The 18,074-nt window shown below is 42.7% G+C and overlaps 1 protein-coding gene across 3 annotated transcripts in view; it reads left to right on the top strand.

Annotated features, from left to right (window-relative positions):
- The window catches only part of HDAC8 (histone deacetylase 8), a 219,012-nt gene extending 207,056 nt beyond the window's left edge, over positions 1 to 11,956 (top strand). For 2 of the 3 annotated variants that reach the window (XM_063083263.1, XM_063083267.1), the window contains one exon: positions 11,394 to 11,956. In XM_063083263.1, the coding sequence (XP_062939333.1) occupies positions 11,394 to 11,416 (23 nt within the window). In that variant the 3' untranslated portion in view covers positions 11,417 to 11,956. Of the gene's footprint in view, positions 1 to 10,682; positions 10,761 to 11,393 lie in introns of all 3 variants that reach the window. The other variant, XM_063083268.1, reaches the window with a different exon arrangement.
- The last annotated feature ends 6,118 nt before the right edge of the window (positions 11,957 to 18,074 follow it).

Below are 18,074 nucleotides of genomic sequence, written 5' to 3'. Positions count from 1 at the left end.
GTAATACCATTCAAAATGGCTACCAAAAAAATGAAATACTTAGGAGTAAATTTAACCAAGGAGGTGAAAGACTTATACAATGAAAACTATAAAACACTAATGAAAAAAATTACAGAGGACACAAATAAATGGAAGGATAGACCATGTGCGTGGGTTGGAAGAATTACATCATCAAAATGTCCATATTACCCAAGGCAGAAACACATTCAACGTAATCCCTAGCAAAATATCAATGGCCTTCTTCACAGCAACAGAAAAAAGATCTTAAAATTTGTATGGAACCACAAAAGACACTGTATAGCTAAAGAAATCTTGAACAAAAAGAACAAAGTTGGAGGCATCACCTTTCCTAACTTCAAAATATACTAAAAACTATAGTACCAAACAACATGGTACTGGCATAAAAATAGACAAATAGACCAATGGAACAGGATTAGTGCTATTTTAGATAAGGGTAATTAGTAAAGGCCTCTCTGAGGAGGTGATATTTGAGAATAGAGCTGAACAAAGTAAGGGAAGGAGCTTTACAAAAATTGGGGTGAAGAATATTCTAGATGAAAAGAAGAACAGGATCAAAGACCCCATAGTAGGAATGGGTTTAGTGTGTCTAATGTATATGTTTTAATGTATATTAGAAAGAAATATAGCTATCACATCAAACTCTGTGATTTCACAGATATTTTTGTTTAAGATGAGGCTAAGTCAAAGAAAAATGAGTCTATATAAGAGAAGTTTCTACATAAGTGGTACATGAATATGGTAAAACTCTTGACAGTATTGAAGTTTAGGAAGCAAATCTGACCCTGGGGTAGATAATATTATTAGCCCCATTTAATAGATAAGAGAACAGAGGCATAGGGAAGTTAATTAGCTTGTACAAGGTCACACAGGTAAGTGGGGGAACTTGGATTCCACATGAAAAGCCGAGGATCATACCCAAAACTTGGAGGAGGAAATACAGTTTTCATTCTTCCTGGTGAAGCTGCTGAATTTTGCATACAGCAAACCAAGAATTTTTGAAGAGCAGTTGGAGGCCTCTAATGTGTTTAATTAAGCAGTTTGTTTCTTTGCCCAAAATACATACCTAAAGCAATTGTATTACTCATTCCCCTCCAGCTTTTAGCTCTAAAATGATCAAGGGGCAAGAGGAAGGTTGGAAATTATTAGAGAAAATAAGGTAAATTTCTGGAATGCCTAACTGCTGACAGTCTACCTGGAGGCCCTTTAACCAACTGAGATTCAGGTGCTGTCTTGAGTTCCACCAAGTCCAGCAGAGCTGAGGGTCATTTTATGCCAGAATAAGCAGGACTAGCCTCCCTGGCCTTGCTGCAGAGGGACAGCTGCTACAGGTATTCTCACCACAGAGTTCTAGAGGAAGCTCTGCAGACATCCCATCTCATGAACTCCTCTGCTCTACCAGGAAAGGGACATCCCCAAGCCATGGTCAGGCCACCAAAGAGCTCACACTCTTGAGAAAGGGAAGCATCTTTATAGGCTCCTACATTGCCCACATCCTTCTGTCTCTTTGCAGCTCCAAGCATATTTTGGAGGGAGATTTCGTAAAGATTTCTAAATTGAGTTAGAATTTCAAGTCTATTGTGACATGCAAATTAGTCCTGCTTGCCCGTTGGCAGCAATGCAGCTGAAGTGCCTAGAGACGGGCCATAAAATGAAAACATCAAAGTGATTAAATGTGCCCGAAGAGCATAATTGAGTGCATGAATAAGAGAAAATAAAACAAATTGATTTTCTCCAGTGCCAGAAAAACAGAATAATTGAAAACAAAATAATAGACTTTGAAGTAATCAAAGTGAGGAATGCACCATAGTGACATAGAAACAGCCAGTTGTGGGAGAGATTTATTGTGTTTCTGTTATCATTTTTACAACTTTAATTTCATTAACTAATAAATACAAATCAATTGAAAAATCAGTCAACCAGAGAAGAGGCAGTCTCAAGCCAAGATTTTTATTCACATCCCTAAAACAAGCTGAGGCGGTGATCCTTAATCTACTTTCTTAGGTGCACATTTCCCCTGTGAGCTGGAAAACAAGTCCTGGGAGGCCTCTCTGCTTTGGAGGTGGTGATGTTCCGTTCTGCCACTCACTTTCCACATATAAGTTTACAGATTCAACTTTCAAGACGGTCGCTTTTATACCCCGCCAAGATTTCCAACAGGCAGAATTGCCTGAGTACAAGCATCTTGGTTTACAAAAATGACATTTTCATGGCACTGACCAGCACCCGCAGTCTTATACTAGGTCATTCTGAATTCATGGTGGCAGCTATGGCAGCAACAACAGCAGGAGCACCTGCCACTCTCTCAGTACTGTGGATCATGTGTGGCTCACTGCTTCCATCACCTACCCACCCACCCCCACATACACACACACAAGTGACACTGAAGTCTAATCTAAAACCAGGAGGACCAAGCAGGAATATGCCACCCCTTTGGCTTGCATCCTGGTGGCCAAGATGCTGGGGAAGATCAGGGGAGGGGAACTAGGCTGGGGGAGACTTCTCATGGCAACTGTGGCAGTAGAGCACTGGGGACACCAAGCCATGCTGGGACCAGGTGCTGGAAGATCACAGAGCAAACATGAGACCACTCCAGAACTATTTTTATGGCTTACCCAAGAAAAGAATTCCTCCACCCCACTCCTCAGCTGTTGACGACTGGGCTTGCTGACCCTTCACTTCAGGATCTGCAGTGATGGTTGATGTGGCTTGAATTGTGGGTTTTCCTTTCACAGACCCTTGAGCTACTCTGGCAGTGGTTGGCACTTTCAGATGTTCCTGACACACCTTACCTTCAGGGCTTTACTGTTAGTGGCCATGCCTTTGGCTCCAGTAAAGGTCTTTGGGACCATTGGGACTGTAAACCAGGGTGTGCAGAAGGAGTTGGCAGTGCTGAGACTGGCACTACTTGCTGGCCCAATTGAGATGGCACAGTTAATAGATTGCGCCTGCCAAGTAATTTGTCCTGGAGAATTTATCTTCCAGGAAACACCTAGAAGCTAAAGGGAGTCTCTCTGACCTTCTGGTGGTATCCAAAGCCTAATTATGATGTGCCCTGAGGTAAATAGAGGATGTTAGAATTTAGCTATTTTATGCAAGAGTGAGAGTTTGTCTCCAGTTCAAGCTGAAAATCCCAGCTTCCATTTCCCACTGGTGTTTGGGTGGAGCAAAATGGAGCAAATGGCTTTCAAAACTCTGAAGTATTATACAGATGTAAGGCTGTATTATTCTTCCTACTGCTGCTATTCCCATTATCCTGGATTTCCCAGCCCAGAATTTTTGTCTGAAAAAGAAATGTGGAGAAGGCACATCAACCAAAGAACCTGGCAGCTGTGACTCCAAAACGGCTGGGAGGCATTGCTCAGCCCAGGAGATAGACAACTGCGAGGCCCAGCTCCACAAGCTGGCTGGCAGGCAAGCAGCCCACTCCTGTGATGTCACCTCTGCAGTTACTGGTGCCCATCCCTCCACATGGAGCCAGCAGATTTAGGCACAGGAGGGGAGAAAAAATGAATCATAGGCTATTTTAGAAATTGCTTTGATTCCACTTGAGACTGCAGTAGTGCCTTGCAAGCTAACACCAGAGAACCCTACCCATCAAGGTAATATCCTTTAAGTGCTCATATCCTGTAAATGCCAGAAGCCTGGTGGGATTAATCCACAACCTCAAGTTCTAATTCAGGTCAGAGGCAGACAAGTGGTAATTGGTGGTTATACTTAATTGTCATCAAAAGGGTCTCTGATGACAGGAGGGATGACATTCCAAGGCAACAATGTAGTTGACAATTAAGAGCTAAACAGTAAATCAGTCATCCATATCAGTACATGCCCAAGGCTTCACAAAACTCCTTTGTACTGCCGTTGTTCTCAGGTAGAGATGGCCATGATGGAGTAGCAGCTGGAAAGCTTGCTCTAGCCCTAGGACAGACGAGAGCTCCTTGTCTCCTTAAAATTTCTCAGAGGCTCTCCATGGCCTCTAGGATAAAGCCATGATACGGCTTCTGGCCACCTCTCAAGCCTCTTTGCCCCCCTCCCTGACCTTCATCCTGTGTTCTGGCCACAAAAACTTTGCAGTTGCCTTTATACATCCTGTTCTGTTCCTGTTGCTTGGAACCTTCTCCCCCACCCCCCGCCCACTTTGCCCTTCAACATGCCACCTGCTCTGTGACATGCTACCTCTCGTGCCCTCTCTTTTTCTGCCCTCAGCCCTCTGTACATACTGGTATTTTATTATCTTGTTGCTATGGACTGTGATGTGTCTGTCTCCAAATAGGTGTGTTCCTCTCTAGACTGAGAGCTCCTTGAAAGCAAGAACTTTGTCTTGTTCTCCTCTGTGACCCCAGCACCCAGCACAGGGCCTAGGCCATTATAAACATCAGTAAAGGCTTGTGCAATGAATGGACAGAAAAGTGGGCCAGATTGGACTGACAGGGCTGAATGGGGGCGGGTGCACACCACCCAAGATTCTCAGGAACCAGAGGCTGATGGCAGCAGGAAAGCCTGGGCACTGGCTGCCCAAGAGCAATTCCTACCATGGTTTTTCTCAAAATGTGCCTCATGTTCCTCTATGTGCGAGATGATCTGAGATGACACAAAGACATTTTTAATTTTAGTAGTCATATTTATTTTAATGTATGTTTAAAAATGTAATAAGCACATCAAGTCTGTTTTTATCATTATTATTGTTATTATTTCTTCTTAGGATAGATAGATGAGGCCAAAACAGATATTAACATTTTAAAAGTGAGTTGATGCAAAGAAAACTATTAGGTAGTCACATTAATACAGATGTTAAGTAGATATAAGAACATTCCTGAAAGGTGTACTCATGTGATTGTAGTTTTAGAAAGACTTTTCAGCAGTCCTAAATTCACTTCTTCGTTCCTCTCTGGTGCCGCTCAGCCTGCAAGGGTTCTGGGATCACTCCAGCATTCCTCCAAACTGCTATGATGCTGACTGTCTTCAGGGCTCATTTGCCACCTAGCCTGGTAGCATTGATTCTCCTCTTGTTAGCATGTGTTTGCTCACCTCAAGCACATTTATGAGGTCCTTAAGACCAATGACCAAGTTTTAAGCCTCTGTAGATTGAATGGGAAAGTGCTTGATCAGCTGCCCTGTAGCTCTACAGATGTCCATTCTTTCAGTGAATAGGTGTTGAGCACCTACTATGTGCCAGGCACTGTTGAGGGTGCTAACAGCAAAGTCATGAATAAGACAGACAAGATCCCAGGCCTCATAGAGCTTGTGAGGGGAGACAGACAGCAAGCAACTAAAGAAACATGCAAGATATTTTTAGTGTGCTAAGTGCATTAAAGAAAATAAAACAGGATCATGTCAGAGAAAAGGAGTGACTGGGAGGTGGCTACTTAGCTTGGGTGGTCCTAAGGGCACTCAGAGGTGACTTTTGAGTTGAGACCTGTTGACTCAAGGTGACAGGTGATGAGAAGAGTCAGAAATGGGAATATCCAGGAACAGAATATTCCAGGCAAAGGAACAGCAAGTGCAAAGAAAGGGGAAGCCCTAAGAGGGAAAAATGATTCGTGTGTTCAAACCACACAAAGACCCATGTGGCTGGAAACTAGTGAGCAAGGAGGGGTAGTGGTAGGAGACGACAAGGGACCAGATCCTGCAGGTGAATAGCTTGGATTTTATGCTAGGTGTGATTGGAGGCTGTTAGAGGGTTTTGAGCAAAGAGTGATGTGGTCTGACGTAAGTATTAACAAAATACTCTGGTTGCTATACAGAGAATAGGTTGTAGAGGACAAGGAAGGAAGTAAAGTCCAGTTTTGAGGCTGTTAGAGTCGTCCATGCAAGGGGTGGTTGTGGTCTGGAGTAAAGTCAAAGTGAGGGATGGAGGAAAGGGGGTGATTTTGGAATATATTTTGGAGATAAAATCCACAGGACTTGCTAATGGATTGGAAAGAAGAAAGGTTGTAAACAAAGGAGGAAATAAGGATGACCCCTAGTCAATGTCATGAAGGAAACAAAAAGCACAAGGGGACTGTTCCATATCTGTACTGTCCGATACAGTCACCACTAGCTACATGTGGCTATTCAAATGTAAGTTAATTAAAAAATTAAATAAAATTTAAAATTCAGTTCCTCACTTGCACTAGCCGTATTTCAAATGCTCAATAGCCTCATGTGACTAGTGGCTACCATACTGGACAGCAAAGATATTGAACATTTCCATCATCCCAGAAAGTTCTTTTGGACAGTGCTGCTCTACAATGAAAAGACTAAAGATTAACAGAGTAAAAAGACAAGCCCAGAGACTGAGAAAAATATTTGCAAAGCTCACATCCAGCAAAAAACTTGTATCCAGAATATACAAAGAACTCTTAAAACTCAACAATAAGAAAACAAACATCCCAATTTTAAAATGGGCAAAAGATATGCACAGACAGCTCACCAAAGATTATATATAGATGGCAAATAAATATATGAAAAGATGCCCAGTATCATATGTCATTACAGAATTACACATTAAAACAATGGGATATCACTACACACTTGTTAGAATGGCTGAAATCCAAGACACTGACAACACCAAATGTTGGTGAAGATGTGGAGCAATAGGAACTCTCATTCATTGCTGGTGGGAATGAAAAATGGCACAGCCACTTGGAAAGACAGTTTGGCATTTCATTCCAAAGCTTGAACATAGTCTTACCCTATGATCCAGCAATCATTCTCCTTTGTTTTTACCCAAATAAGTTGAAAACTCACGTCCACTAAAAAACCTGCACATGAATGTTTATAGCAACTTTATTCATAATTGCCAAAACTTGGAAGCAAACTAGATGTCCTTCAGGAGGTGAGTGGATAAACTGTGATACATCGAGACAATGAAATGTTATTCAGCGCTAAGAAGAAGTGAAATATCATGCCACAAAAAGACATGGAGGAAACTTACATGCATATTACTAAGTGAAAGAAGCCAGGCTGAAAAGGCTACATACTATATGATTCCAACCATATGACATTCTGGAAAGGCAAAACTACAGAGACAGTAAAAAGATCAGTGGTTGCCAGGCTTCTTGGGGAGAAGGAAGAAAGGGATGAATCAATGGAGCACAGGGGATTTTTAGAGCAGTGAAACTGTTCTGTATGATACTGTAATGGTGGATACGTAAAATTGTACACTTTTCAAAATTCATAGATCTGCACAACACCAAAAGTGAACCCTAATGTAAACTGTGGACTTTAGTTAATAATGTATCAATATTCATTCATCAACTGTACCACACTAGTGCAAGATGTTAGTAACAGGGGAAACTGCCTGAAGGGGAAGGAGGAAGGGAATATATGAGAGCTCTCTGTACTTTCTGCTCAGTTTTTCTGTAAACCTAAAACTGCTCTAAAAATACAGTCCATTAATTAAAAAAAGAAAGACTAAAGAGAGTGCTCACCAGCACCTAGCAAAGTACCTGGCACCAAGTAGACACTCTATAAATGTTTACTGAATAAACAGATGAACAAACGAGTCAGCCAGTCAATGAATCAGTAGAACCCAGGCCTCTGAGTCCCAGTTCAGTACTCATTCTTGTACATCAGAGGTAGGGTGACAATATAATTTATTGTCCAAACCAGGATATTTGAGAGTGAAGTGGGGTGCCATAGGTGTAAACTGGGAGCCCATGAGCCACATCTTGCCTGCAAATTTGTTTTGTTTGGCCACTCATATTGATGTCCCACACAATATTCTTTAAAAATTTCAATCAGTTGCCCACATTAAACACTGTGGAAACTTTGCATAAAAATGTGAATTTCTGCCTTCTCTCGGAAAATGGAAAGACCTGGTCACACTGGGCCCACATGCCTGTGTGGTAGTTAAAGGCTGGAGCCGAGCAGCAGCTGCTCGCTTGGCGAGCATGTACCTTCCTGTTTGCCACGGACCCCACCACTCCCTTTTGTATCTCCTACTCTAGGCCAAGTGTGAGTTTCCATTTACCATCCCACTGTTTGGGTTTTGTTTTCTTCTGTAGTAGAGTTGAGAAAAAGGAAACTATTTCTTATACTCATGTCATGATTCAAAGTAGAAAACTGAAAAAAGGCTCAAGAGGGCTCCATACGTCTTGACCCCAGTCTGCTTTACTCACATGCAGTATATTCTTGGCCTTTCTAGGTATTTGGGTTTGTCCCCTTTGGTCTGAACTTCGTGTCTCCCCAGGTCCCAGCCCATGCTGGCCTTTAGAATTTTCTCAGGCTGCCACCCACTGCTGGAAAAGCTGGAGGTGAGGAGAAAACAATGGGCATTATTTAAGCTTGCATTTTTATTGTTACCCAAATTCAACATAGCTCATCGTCAACTTTTGGTGGAAATTATTTCTGTTGTTTTTCTTAATTGCCTCCAAATGTAACTGGAGAATGAGACGGAGCAGCAGAGAATACAGCACCTACCTTTCCTCTCTGCAAATGTGTTGTTGGAACACTTTGACACAGAACTTTGTCCACCCCTGCATTCACTCATTCCCCAAGCTCTAGCTATACTTAGAGATGGAAAGACCCTCATTTCAGCACCAGGATCCCCTGTATGTTGTCCTCAGCAGAGGAAACAATACAAGCAAAGTCACAGACACAGGAGAGCGTGGATGGGGCCTATTTAAGCTGAGGATTTGGACTTCATTTATAGGCAATCAGGAGCTGCTGAAGGTTTTTGAAGCAGGGGAGGGATGTGATCACAGCTAGAAATTGCATGGGGGACAGCTCTAGAAGCTGGAGCACCAGTAAGAGGCTGTTGCAGTGACCTGAGTAATAAGAGATGTGACTAAGGTAGAGAAAGTGGAACAGAAAGGATGGGACAGATTTGAGAGAAGTCTTGAGGTTAGGCTTGGTAACTGATAAGATGTGGAGGGGGCGTGAACTAAGAGATGAAGAATTGAAGATTATTCAGAGATTTTGAACTTAGGGGTTTAAGACACCAAAAGCATGATCAAAAAAAGGAAAAAGTTGGTAAATCAGACCTCATCAAAATTAACTTGTGCTTTGCAAAAACCCTTTTTAGAGACTGAAAAGATAAATTACATAATGAGATAAAATATTGGCAAATCATATATTTGACAACAGATTTGTATCTAAAATATATTTTAAAAACTCCAAACTCAACAGTGAAAAGGAAAACCCAATTAGAGTATGGGCAAAAGACATGAGGAGGATATACAGATGGCAAATGAGCATGAGCACACAAAAAGATGTTCAACATCATCAGCCATTAGGAAAATGCAAATTGTGATCACAATGAGATATCACCACACACCTGTCAGAATGGCCAAAATAAAAAAACAACACCAAATGCTGGCAGGGATGCTGGGAAACTAGATCACTCACACACATTGCTTGTGGGAATGTAAAATGGTACCACCATACTGGAAAACAGCTTGGCAGTTTCTCATAAAACTAAACACACAACTACCACACAACCCAGCAATTACACTTCTGGGCATTTATCTCAGAAAAATGAAAACTATGTTCACATAAAAACCTGCTCATGAATGTTCATAGCAGCCTTAATCATAATATCCAAAAACTGGAAACAGCTCAGATGGCCTTCAACAACTAACCGGTTAAACAGACTGTACTACATCCATCCCATGGATTACTGCTCAGCAATAAAAAGCAACAAACTTGATACACACCACAACTTGGACAGATCATAATGGCAATATACTGAATGAAAAAAGCCAATTGCAAAAGTTTATGTCCTGTGTGATTCCATTTATATAACATTCTCAAAGTGACAAAATTTGAGAGATGGAGAATAGATTAATGGTTGTCAGGGCTTAGGGATGGTGAGGGAGGTGAGGTGGGATTGACTGTAAAGGGGTAGCAGAAGGGAGATCTCTGTGGTGATGGAATAATTCTGTATCTTGATTGTGGCAGAGGTTACATGAATCAATACTTGTGATAGGATTTCATAGAACTATACACACAAATGAATGCATGTAAAACTAATGAAATCTGAGTAAGCTCTGTGAATTGTACCAATGTCAATTTCCTGGTTTTGATATTGAACAACAATTGTGTAAGATGTTAACATTTGGCAAAACCTGGTGAAGGGTACATGGGACCTCTCTGTACTATTTTTTCTGCAACTTCCTGTGAATCTATAATTATTTTTAAATGAAAAGTTAAGTACAAAGAAAAAGGAATGAACTATTGATACATGCAAACATTTTAATGAATCTAAAAGGCATTATGCTGAGTGAAAGAAGCCAATCTTAAAAGGTTACATACTGTTTGATTCCATTTATATGACATTCTCAAAATGACAACACTACAGTGATAAAGAACAGATCAGTGGTTGCCAGGTGGTAGGGAAGGGAGGAGGATGTGACTGCAAAAGGATAGCACAAGAGGATTGGGTGGGGTGATGGAAATGTTCTCTATCATGAATCTATACATGTGTTTAAAAATTATAGATCTGTATGTACAAAAAAGTCAATGTTACTGTAGGGTAATTTAAAAATTAAAAATTAAAGTAGATAGTTAAGTGAGTTTCTGATTTGTTTCTTCTTTCCTTCCTTCCTTTCTTCCATTCATCCATTCCTTTAGCCACTTACTGAGCACCTACTATGTGTGAGGTACTATGCTAGACTTTGGAGATCAACTGAAAGTAAGACAGTCCAGGTCCCTGCCCTCATGGAGCATTTTTCCTGTTTCAGAGAAGTGGTCAGTAGGGTTTGGAGCCCAGTGTTTCTACTTGAGGAAGTGGGGCAAGGAGAAGACCAAGGAGGGACCAAGTGAGCAAACTTTTCATTCCTGGAGCCCAGTCCTGTAGGACTTCAAAGGATCACTTTTCCCTCAAAGACTGCTAGGCCTGAGGGCAGGGAAAAGCCCCCAGTCCATACTTGACAGGTACTCACAAGAAAAAAGGCTAGGAGGGTTGTGCCCTGCAGAGAGGGGAAGAAAGTTTGGGGAGAGGGGGCAATTTGATGCAGTTAGTGAAGTGTGAACTCTGAAAAGTGTTACGTAAGTGTGTGTGTGTGTGTGTGTGTGTGTGTGTGTGTGTGTGTGTGTGACTTAAAACAACCACTTGTTGAGCTCATGACTCTGTGGATTAGCAATTGAGCTGGGCTCAGCTGGGTGGTTCTTCTGGTTTGGGCCTGATTCACCCAGCAACTGCAGTCAGCTGGCTGTCAAAGGCCTCATTTATCTGTCCAGTAGTTGGCTGGTGTTTGCTGGGGTGACAGGGGTATCTGGGCCATTTGTCTGTCATCAATCAGCAGGCTAGCCTGGGCTTGTTCACAAGGGTTCTCAAGAGCAGCAAGAGAATAAGCCCCAAAATGCAGTGCTTTTTTTAAAAAACAGCTTTATTGAGGTATAATTCACATACATTACCTGAATTTGAATTTTGTTTTCTCTCCTGTTTGCAGGAAATCTGAAGCATGTGGTCTAGTTGACAAAACGAGATCAGGTTTCCAGAGCTGAGGAGCAGTGCTGTAATGAAGACAGCATGTTTATGCAAGCAGTTTGTGGAATTTGTGGCTGCAGGGGAAATTTGGAAAGAATTACTTCCTGAAAATTTCCAAGGGCCACCAAGTGGCAGCTGGCCTCCTGGGGTGAGGAGGCAGGCACCCCAGAGTCCTCAATTAGGCCTAGGGGAAGAGGGAGATATCCAACATTTAGAGTGTTTATTTTTAAAGAACACACAAAAACCATTTTTAATCTTTGAAAATTATTTTTAAGCAAGTTGGGGAAGGGGTATTTTTATTTTCTTAAAGGAGACAAATCAGAAGCTGGAGGAGAGCATGGCACTTTGGTCATCAATTTGTGGTGCGGGGAGCAGCTGAGAGGCGGGGTTTGGGCCTCAGGACCATCCAGGTGGAGCCCTGGGGGAGGGTGACTGATCAGCAGAATGGGAGGTGGGGAGAAATACGCTGGTGTTGTTTTAGGATTATGTATCTATTTTGGTTTTTAATAAAATCTTTAAAACCTACCCCTTTGTCCCATTGTCCTCATTGTAAGCCACCACCAACAGCACACATGGTTCTGAACTTTTCCTCTCACTGAAGTATCAAGTACTTCCATGCTCTGATCTGGCCCAGACTGAGAGGCTGACCCTGAGTGTTGGACCCCCTGCGCAAGTCCTAGGGACAGAAGACCAAGCTCTGTCTTGCACTGGGGCCCATCCATGGGGGGGGGTGGGAGGGGCGGTGCATGGGAATACAGGCGCTGCAACCATGAAGAGGGTCTTCCCGGCACCCTGGGGTTAAACTGCCCCTGCCCAAGGAGGAATTTAGGGATGGAAGAGCAGGTTGGCACGTCAGACCTAAGAAGGGCATTTCTACTCAGCTATAAAAAAGAATGAAGTACTGCCATTTGCAACGACATGGATGGACCTAGAGAGAATTATATTAAGTGAAACAAGTCAGGCACAGAAAGAGAAATACCACATGTTCTCACTTATTGGTGGGAGCTAAAAATAAATAAATAAATACACAAAAAAAAAAAAAACGGGGGGGAAGAAGACACAACAATTACAATTCCTTGAAGTTGATACGACAAGCAAACAGAAAGGACATTGTTGGGAGGGAGGGGGGAGAGGGAGGAGGGAGGGAGGTTTTGGTGATGGGCCACAATAATCAACCACATTGTATATCGACAAAATAAAATAAAATATTTTTTTAAAAAAATAAGAGGGGCATTTCCATGGATAGAGAGGATACTTCCCCATCAGATGTAGACAGTCGGCACACATGATGAAAAGCAGGTGCAGTTGTGTTACTTTAACCTCCAGGGAGATGGCAAAATGGAAAAATGGTGATGGGCATAACGAGAGAGATGAGGAAGAGAAGGGGACAACCAACTGGCATGGTTTTGTAATTTGATTTACCAAATATTTATGAAGCTCCTTCAACTACTGGGACTGGAATGGGAGACACGGACACAGCCCCAACCTGGCCACTTAGGAATTCCCAGACAAGGCAAGGGGGGAGGAAAAGCAGGGCCCAACATGTTTCAAGCTCTGTTACTAACATGAAGCCAGAGCTGTGGGAACACTGGAGACAGAGCAACTCGTCTTACTGGAGAGGCATCCCATAGCGCTTCTAAGGGGGTGATATTTGAGCCAGACCTTGTAGGGTGAGTTGTATTTCTCCAGGCCTCCAAGTGGGGGAAGGGCATTCCGCAGAAGGGAGTGGAAAAAGCCTTGAATGTGTCCTGGGATGGGAATAGTCAAGCTTTTATTAAACAGCATTGGGGCGCCTGGTCAGCTAGGAATACCAGTCACTTTGCGTGGCCACTATTCTAATTATACACTCTGCTTAACGGCAGTTCTACTTATACCAAAAAGAAGGGGGATTTTAAAAAAAAATAGGGGGAGGCGCTGAATGAGGCAGTTCAGAGCTGGGGAAAGCCAGAGAAGCAGGCAAATGGGAGATCTTGAATTGCCAGCCTGCAAGAGACCACCAGCCAAGGTTTGCCTTCTCAAAGGCTTTCTTAGCCTGGTCTTGGTTCCCCTAGCCCGGTGCTCTAGAGGGGACCCACCCCCAAAGTCATCCAACAAATCCCTGTGAAGGCCTCAGCCCTGAGAGGTAGCCACCTGGCAAAGAGTGAGAAATAACTGGCTCCCCATTTTCCTTTCAATGACAATGGACTTGGGCAAAGGTATGCCGCCCAGTGGGGGAGAGTGGCAGGAGGCGCCAGGATGCCAGGAGCCCTTTGCTGCTTTCTGCTCTCCAGGCTGGCAAGGCCTAAACCAAGCACAAACTGTTGAAGTGAGCCCCTGCTGGGCCTCCCAGAGACAGGGCCTGCTCCTAAGAGGACGCCACCTCAATGGCCTTCAGGATTCCTTCTCATTTGATTCTTGTTAAAAATAGTCGCTAAAAAAAAAGGTCCCATAGATAAAACTAGGAATGATTTTAAATATTTAGAAATTAAAATTGAGATACCCAAAAGTAGGCATGGCATTCACAAAACCAGCAAGACATTAAGAGTTACTCTGCCCAGAATTATCATAAGTGCAGGGTGGGGGTGGGGAGGAGCTGAAAGGAAATACACCAAAATATTAGCTGAAGTGGACTGGCCCGTTAGCCGAGTTGGTCAGAGCACTGTGTTACAACACCAAGGTCAAGAGTTCGGATCCCCAGCAAAAAAAACCCCAAAAAACAAATATTAATTCAGGTGGGCTTTTACGGAGGAGAAAAGTATTAGGATGGGTTTTATTTTTTCTTCTCCTTCTTTCTACTTTTTAATATTTTCCAATTTTCTCTAGTTAGCACGTTTTACTTTATCATAGGAAAAATAAATAAACTTTTAAAAAACAGAATTGATCTGTGGGAGGTGGAGGGGCAGGGGTGGTTGAAGATCAAAGTCAGTTCAAGACGCCCACTGCAGAAGTGTTTGTGCTCAGGCCCCGGGGCTGTTCTAATTGCCTGGAGGCCAGGCAAGACCAGTCAGCTTTGCAAGCTCCTAATTTACAATTCACTAGGCCAGAGAGGGTCTTTTTGGATAAATTGGCTTGCGGACAGGGCAAATTTGTACTCAGCGTGAGACTGCCTCCCCTTCAGGAAACACCTGCCCACTCCCCACCTTGTGCCTGCAGGGACCAGCCACAGTAGCTGTAATAACAAAGGCCAAAGCAAGCATTGGGATGTGCCCCATTTTACATATCATTTTCACTTATGTGTGTGTCACTATCCACCCTGTTGGGTAGCTATTATCATCCCACTTTATAGATTAGGAAACTGAGGCTACAAACTGTGAAGTAACTTGCCCAGTTGTACGTGGCAGAGCCAGGAAACAAACCCAACTGGAAATGCAAATTCCCTTACTTTTTCTACTGCCCCACACCAGTACCACTAGAATATTTTTAAACTGTGACTTTGGAGTAAACAACTTTCTAATTGCTTTCAAAGTCCAAGCTGGACCAAGCCACGTGCTGCTCCCAGGTCTTCACCACACAACAACTTTAATAAGTTGTGTGCTTTTCAGCAAGTTATTCAACCTTCCTGGGTCTGTTTCCTTACCCACAAAATGGAGCAAATAATTGTTGGACCTCATGAGCTATTGTGAGTGGTTGACAAATTATCATAGATGGAAGCACTTTGAAAAAAGTCTAAAGTGTGCAGGAGGGCCTGCCAAGAAAATGGGCCAGGAAAGGCTTACCTCTGAGGAAACCCAGTGCTTCTGGGAGACCTACAGGCCTCTACCGTACCCGAGGCACTCACAAGGGCCAGAGAAACGAAGAGAGAAGTTGAGGCTGTGTGTACAACTCAAGGGTTAAGAAAATAATCATTTAAAAAATAATATACATATACTGAATATGCATATATTTGCATAAAACGTCTTTGGAAAAATACACAAGAAACTGGGATACCTCAGTTGCCTCCAGGCAGAGAACCACATGGCAAGTGGAAGGGGAGTGAGGGAGACTCACACTATGTTCCTTTTCGTACCTTTTGATTTTTGAACTATGTGAATGTATTACCTGGTTCCAAAAAAAGTAAATAAATAAAATTTTTAAATTAAAAAAAAAGCCAACGGAAAATTCCCAAGACAGTTTACCTTTGGGGAGCGTGGATCTGCCTCTGCTACATTCATTGTGCGCTGTCACAGAGAAAGCGGTAGATTTCCAATTCTATGTTTAAAAGACTCTTTCTAAGGCAGAAAGTCTTCTTTATAAGAAAGCTAAATATTGCCATTCACCAAAAAAGAAGAAGGAAGAAGAGGAGGAGGAGGAAAAGGAGAAAGAAGAGAAAAGCAGAACAGGAAAGAAAACAACCATCAAGACCACACACGTTCATCTCCAAGCCACTACACAGAAGGCTCGTGCAGCTCCTCCTCCCGTGTATTTGCCAGGGGCAGGTCCCCAAAGTTTCTGCTCAGTGCTGGGCCCAATGCTGACCATATGCACTTCAGCCTCAGACTACCTGGGTTCAAGTCCCATCCTTGTCACTCACTAGCTATGTGACCCTGGCCAAGTAACTCACGCTCTTTGAGACTTAGTCTCCTCATCTGTCAAATGGGGATACTACCTGTACCTGTCTCATGGGATGGTAGCCAAAGGCCAAAGAGATAATGAAGAAGAGCACATAAGAGAGTACATGTTAGTTATCGGTAGTAGGCTCTGTTCCTGCCCTAAATGTGACCCCGGTCTGGGTAAGGAAACTTACTGAGGTTCCCCGGCTTCAGGAATTAGACAAATGGCGTGCAGATTTGTGTGGCTGTGCATTTGTACATTTTCCTGGGGCAAGGAGCCACAGCTATTATCAGATTCTCAACACTCAAAGGGGGGTTGTGATTACCAAAACAATGAGATCTACAGATGTAGAAGTAAAGACAGAAGTATATAGAGTAAATAGATACCCTTCTAGGACAGGGGATCCTCACCACGTGGGGGTCTCTGTACATGCTAGTTCTTCTGCTTGGAATGCCCAAATCTTCCCCAGACTGGGTCTTTCTCCTCACTCGGTTCTCAGCCTCAATGTCACTACCTCAATTAAATACCCTGGCTGCCCCATCTAAAGTACCATTTACCACTATCTTACTCATTTATTTTCTCTCTCTCTCTCTCTCTCTCTCTCTCTCTCTCTCTCTCTCTCTCTCTCAGAGAGTGGGAACTTCATCAGTCCCACTGCTGTATCCCTGTATCCCCAATACCTGGCACAGTACCTGGCACCCGGTAGTGCTCAATACATACTTATGGAATGCTGTAACTACTCAATAAGAAGAAAGCAGTGCCTTACATTCTGGGTATTACGGGACACAGAGGAAGGACAGGCAGTCTGGACTGGTGCAGTCGTGAAGTCTACAAGCAGGCAGTGACAGTCAAGCTGAATCTTGCCCAAGGTGTGGGGGAGGGGGGATTGCAGGCAAAAGGACTGGAGTGAATAAAGGCGAGATGGTGCAGGAATTTAGGGAGACAATGAGCAGTTTGTTGTTGCTGGAATATAGAATTGGATGGTAATTAAGCAAATCGACTGTAAAAAGATGTTTTTAAGACAATGAGGGAAATCTGGACATGATTAGGTGTGTTAAGAAATTATCGATAATTTTGTTAAGTACAATAACAGCATGGTGGTTTTATAAATTTTATATACACATATATATAAAATCCTTATCCATTAGAGATACTCAGAAAAGTATTTACAGGTAAAATAATACATTTGGGGTTTATTTTTAAATACTCCAGAGGAAAAAAAATGTATGTAGAAGAGGGAGGAAGAGATAGATGAAACAAAATTTGAAAAATGTTGATCATTGTTGAAGTTGGTTGGATGAATACATGGAGGTCGATCGATTATACTATTCTCTCTGCTTTTATGTGTTTTTAAATTGAGATACACATTAGTGAGTGGTGAAAAGTAAATATAGCAGGGACCATACGCAAAGGGCCTCCTGTGCCACATGAAAGAGGCTGGACTTGATCCTACAGGTAAGGGAGCAATCCAAGAGTTTTAAGCCAAAGAGTGGCCTGATCATATTTGCATTCTGAAGAGCACGCTCTGGCTGCTGTGTGGACAACAGAAATGAGGAGACTGGTGAGGCCCAGCTCCGAAGTGGCTGCCTATGAGAAGCCTCTGATTACCTCAGACAGAGTCATAGCACCTTCCTCCCTCAGCCCATGGTGGCTTTCGTCTCACCACTCACTTGGTGAGAGAAAGAACGTGTGTGTGGTGTGAGTGCATGAGTGTGTGTGTTTAATGGAAATACCTTTTTTCCCCAATATATGTTTGAGGTAAAAACAAACAATACAGATAATGGTTCTCTCATATCCCTACACCTTAGTGATAACCACTATTAGCAATTTGGTGGTTATCTTTCCAGACTTTTCCCATTTACTCCATAAATATTATTGAGTACCTACTGTGTGTACAAAACAGACAACAATCCCTGTCCCCACAGAGTTGGCATTATGCATATATGACCATTTGACTTTTACATGAATGAAATCATACTGTTCTGTATTCTGATTTTTTTCACTTAATTATATGCCACAGGCAGCTTTCCATATCAATCCGTAAAGAGCTACCTTACTCATCTTTCATTATGACATATCTCACACATACCAAAAAGTAAGGCAAACTTCATCCCTTAAAATGGTTGCATTATAC

The sequence above is a fragment of the Cynocephalus volans genome, chromosome X (assembly GCF_027409185.1).
Source record: "Cynocephalus volans isolate mCynVol1 chromosome X, mCynVol1.pri, whole genome shotgun sequence".
Taxonomy (NCBI): domain Eukaryota; kingdom Metazoa; phylum Chordata; class Mammalia; order Dermoptera; family Cynocephalidae; genus Cynocephalus; species Cynocephalus volans.
The sequence above is the reverse complement of the archived record's forward strand: the minus strand, read 5'-3'. Positions and strand labels throughout refer to the sequence as shown.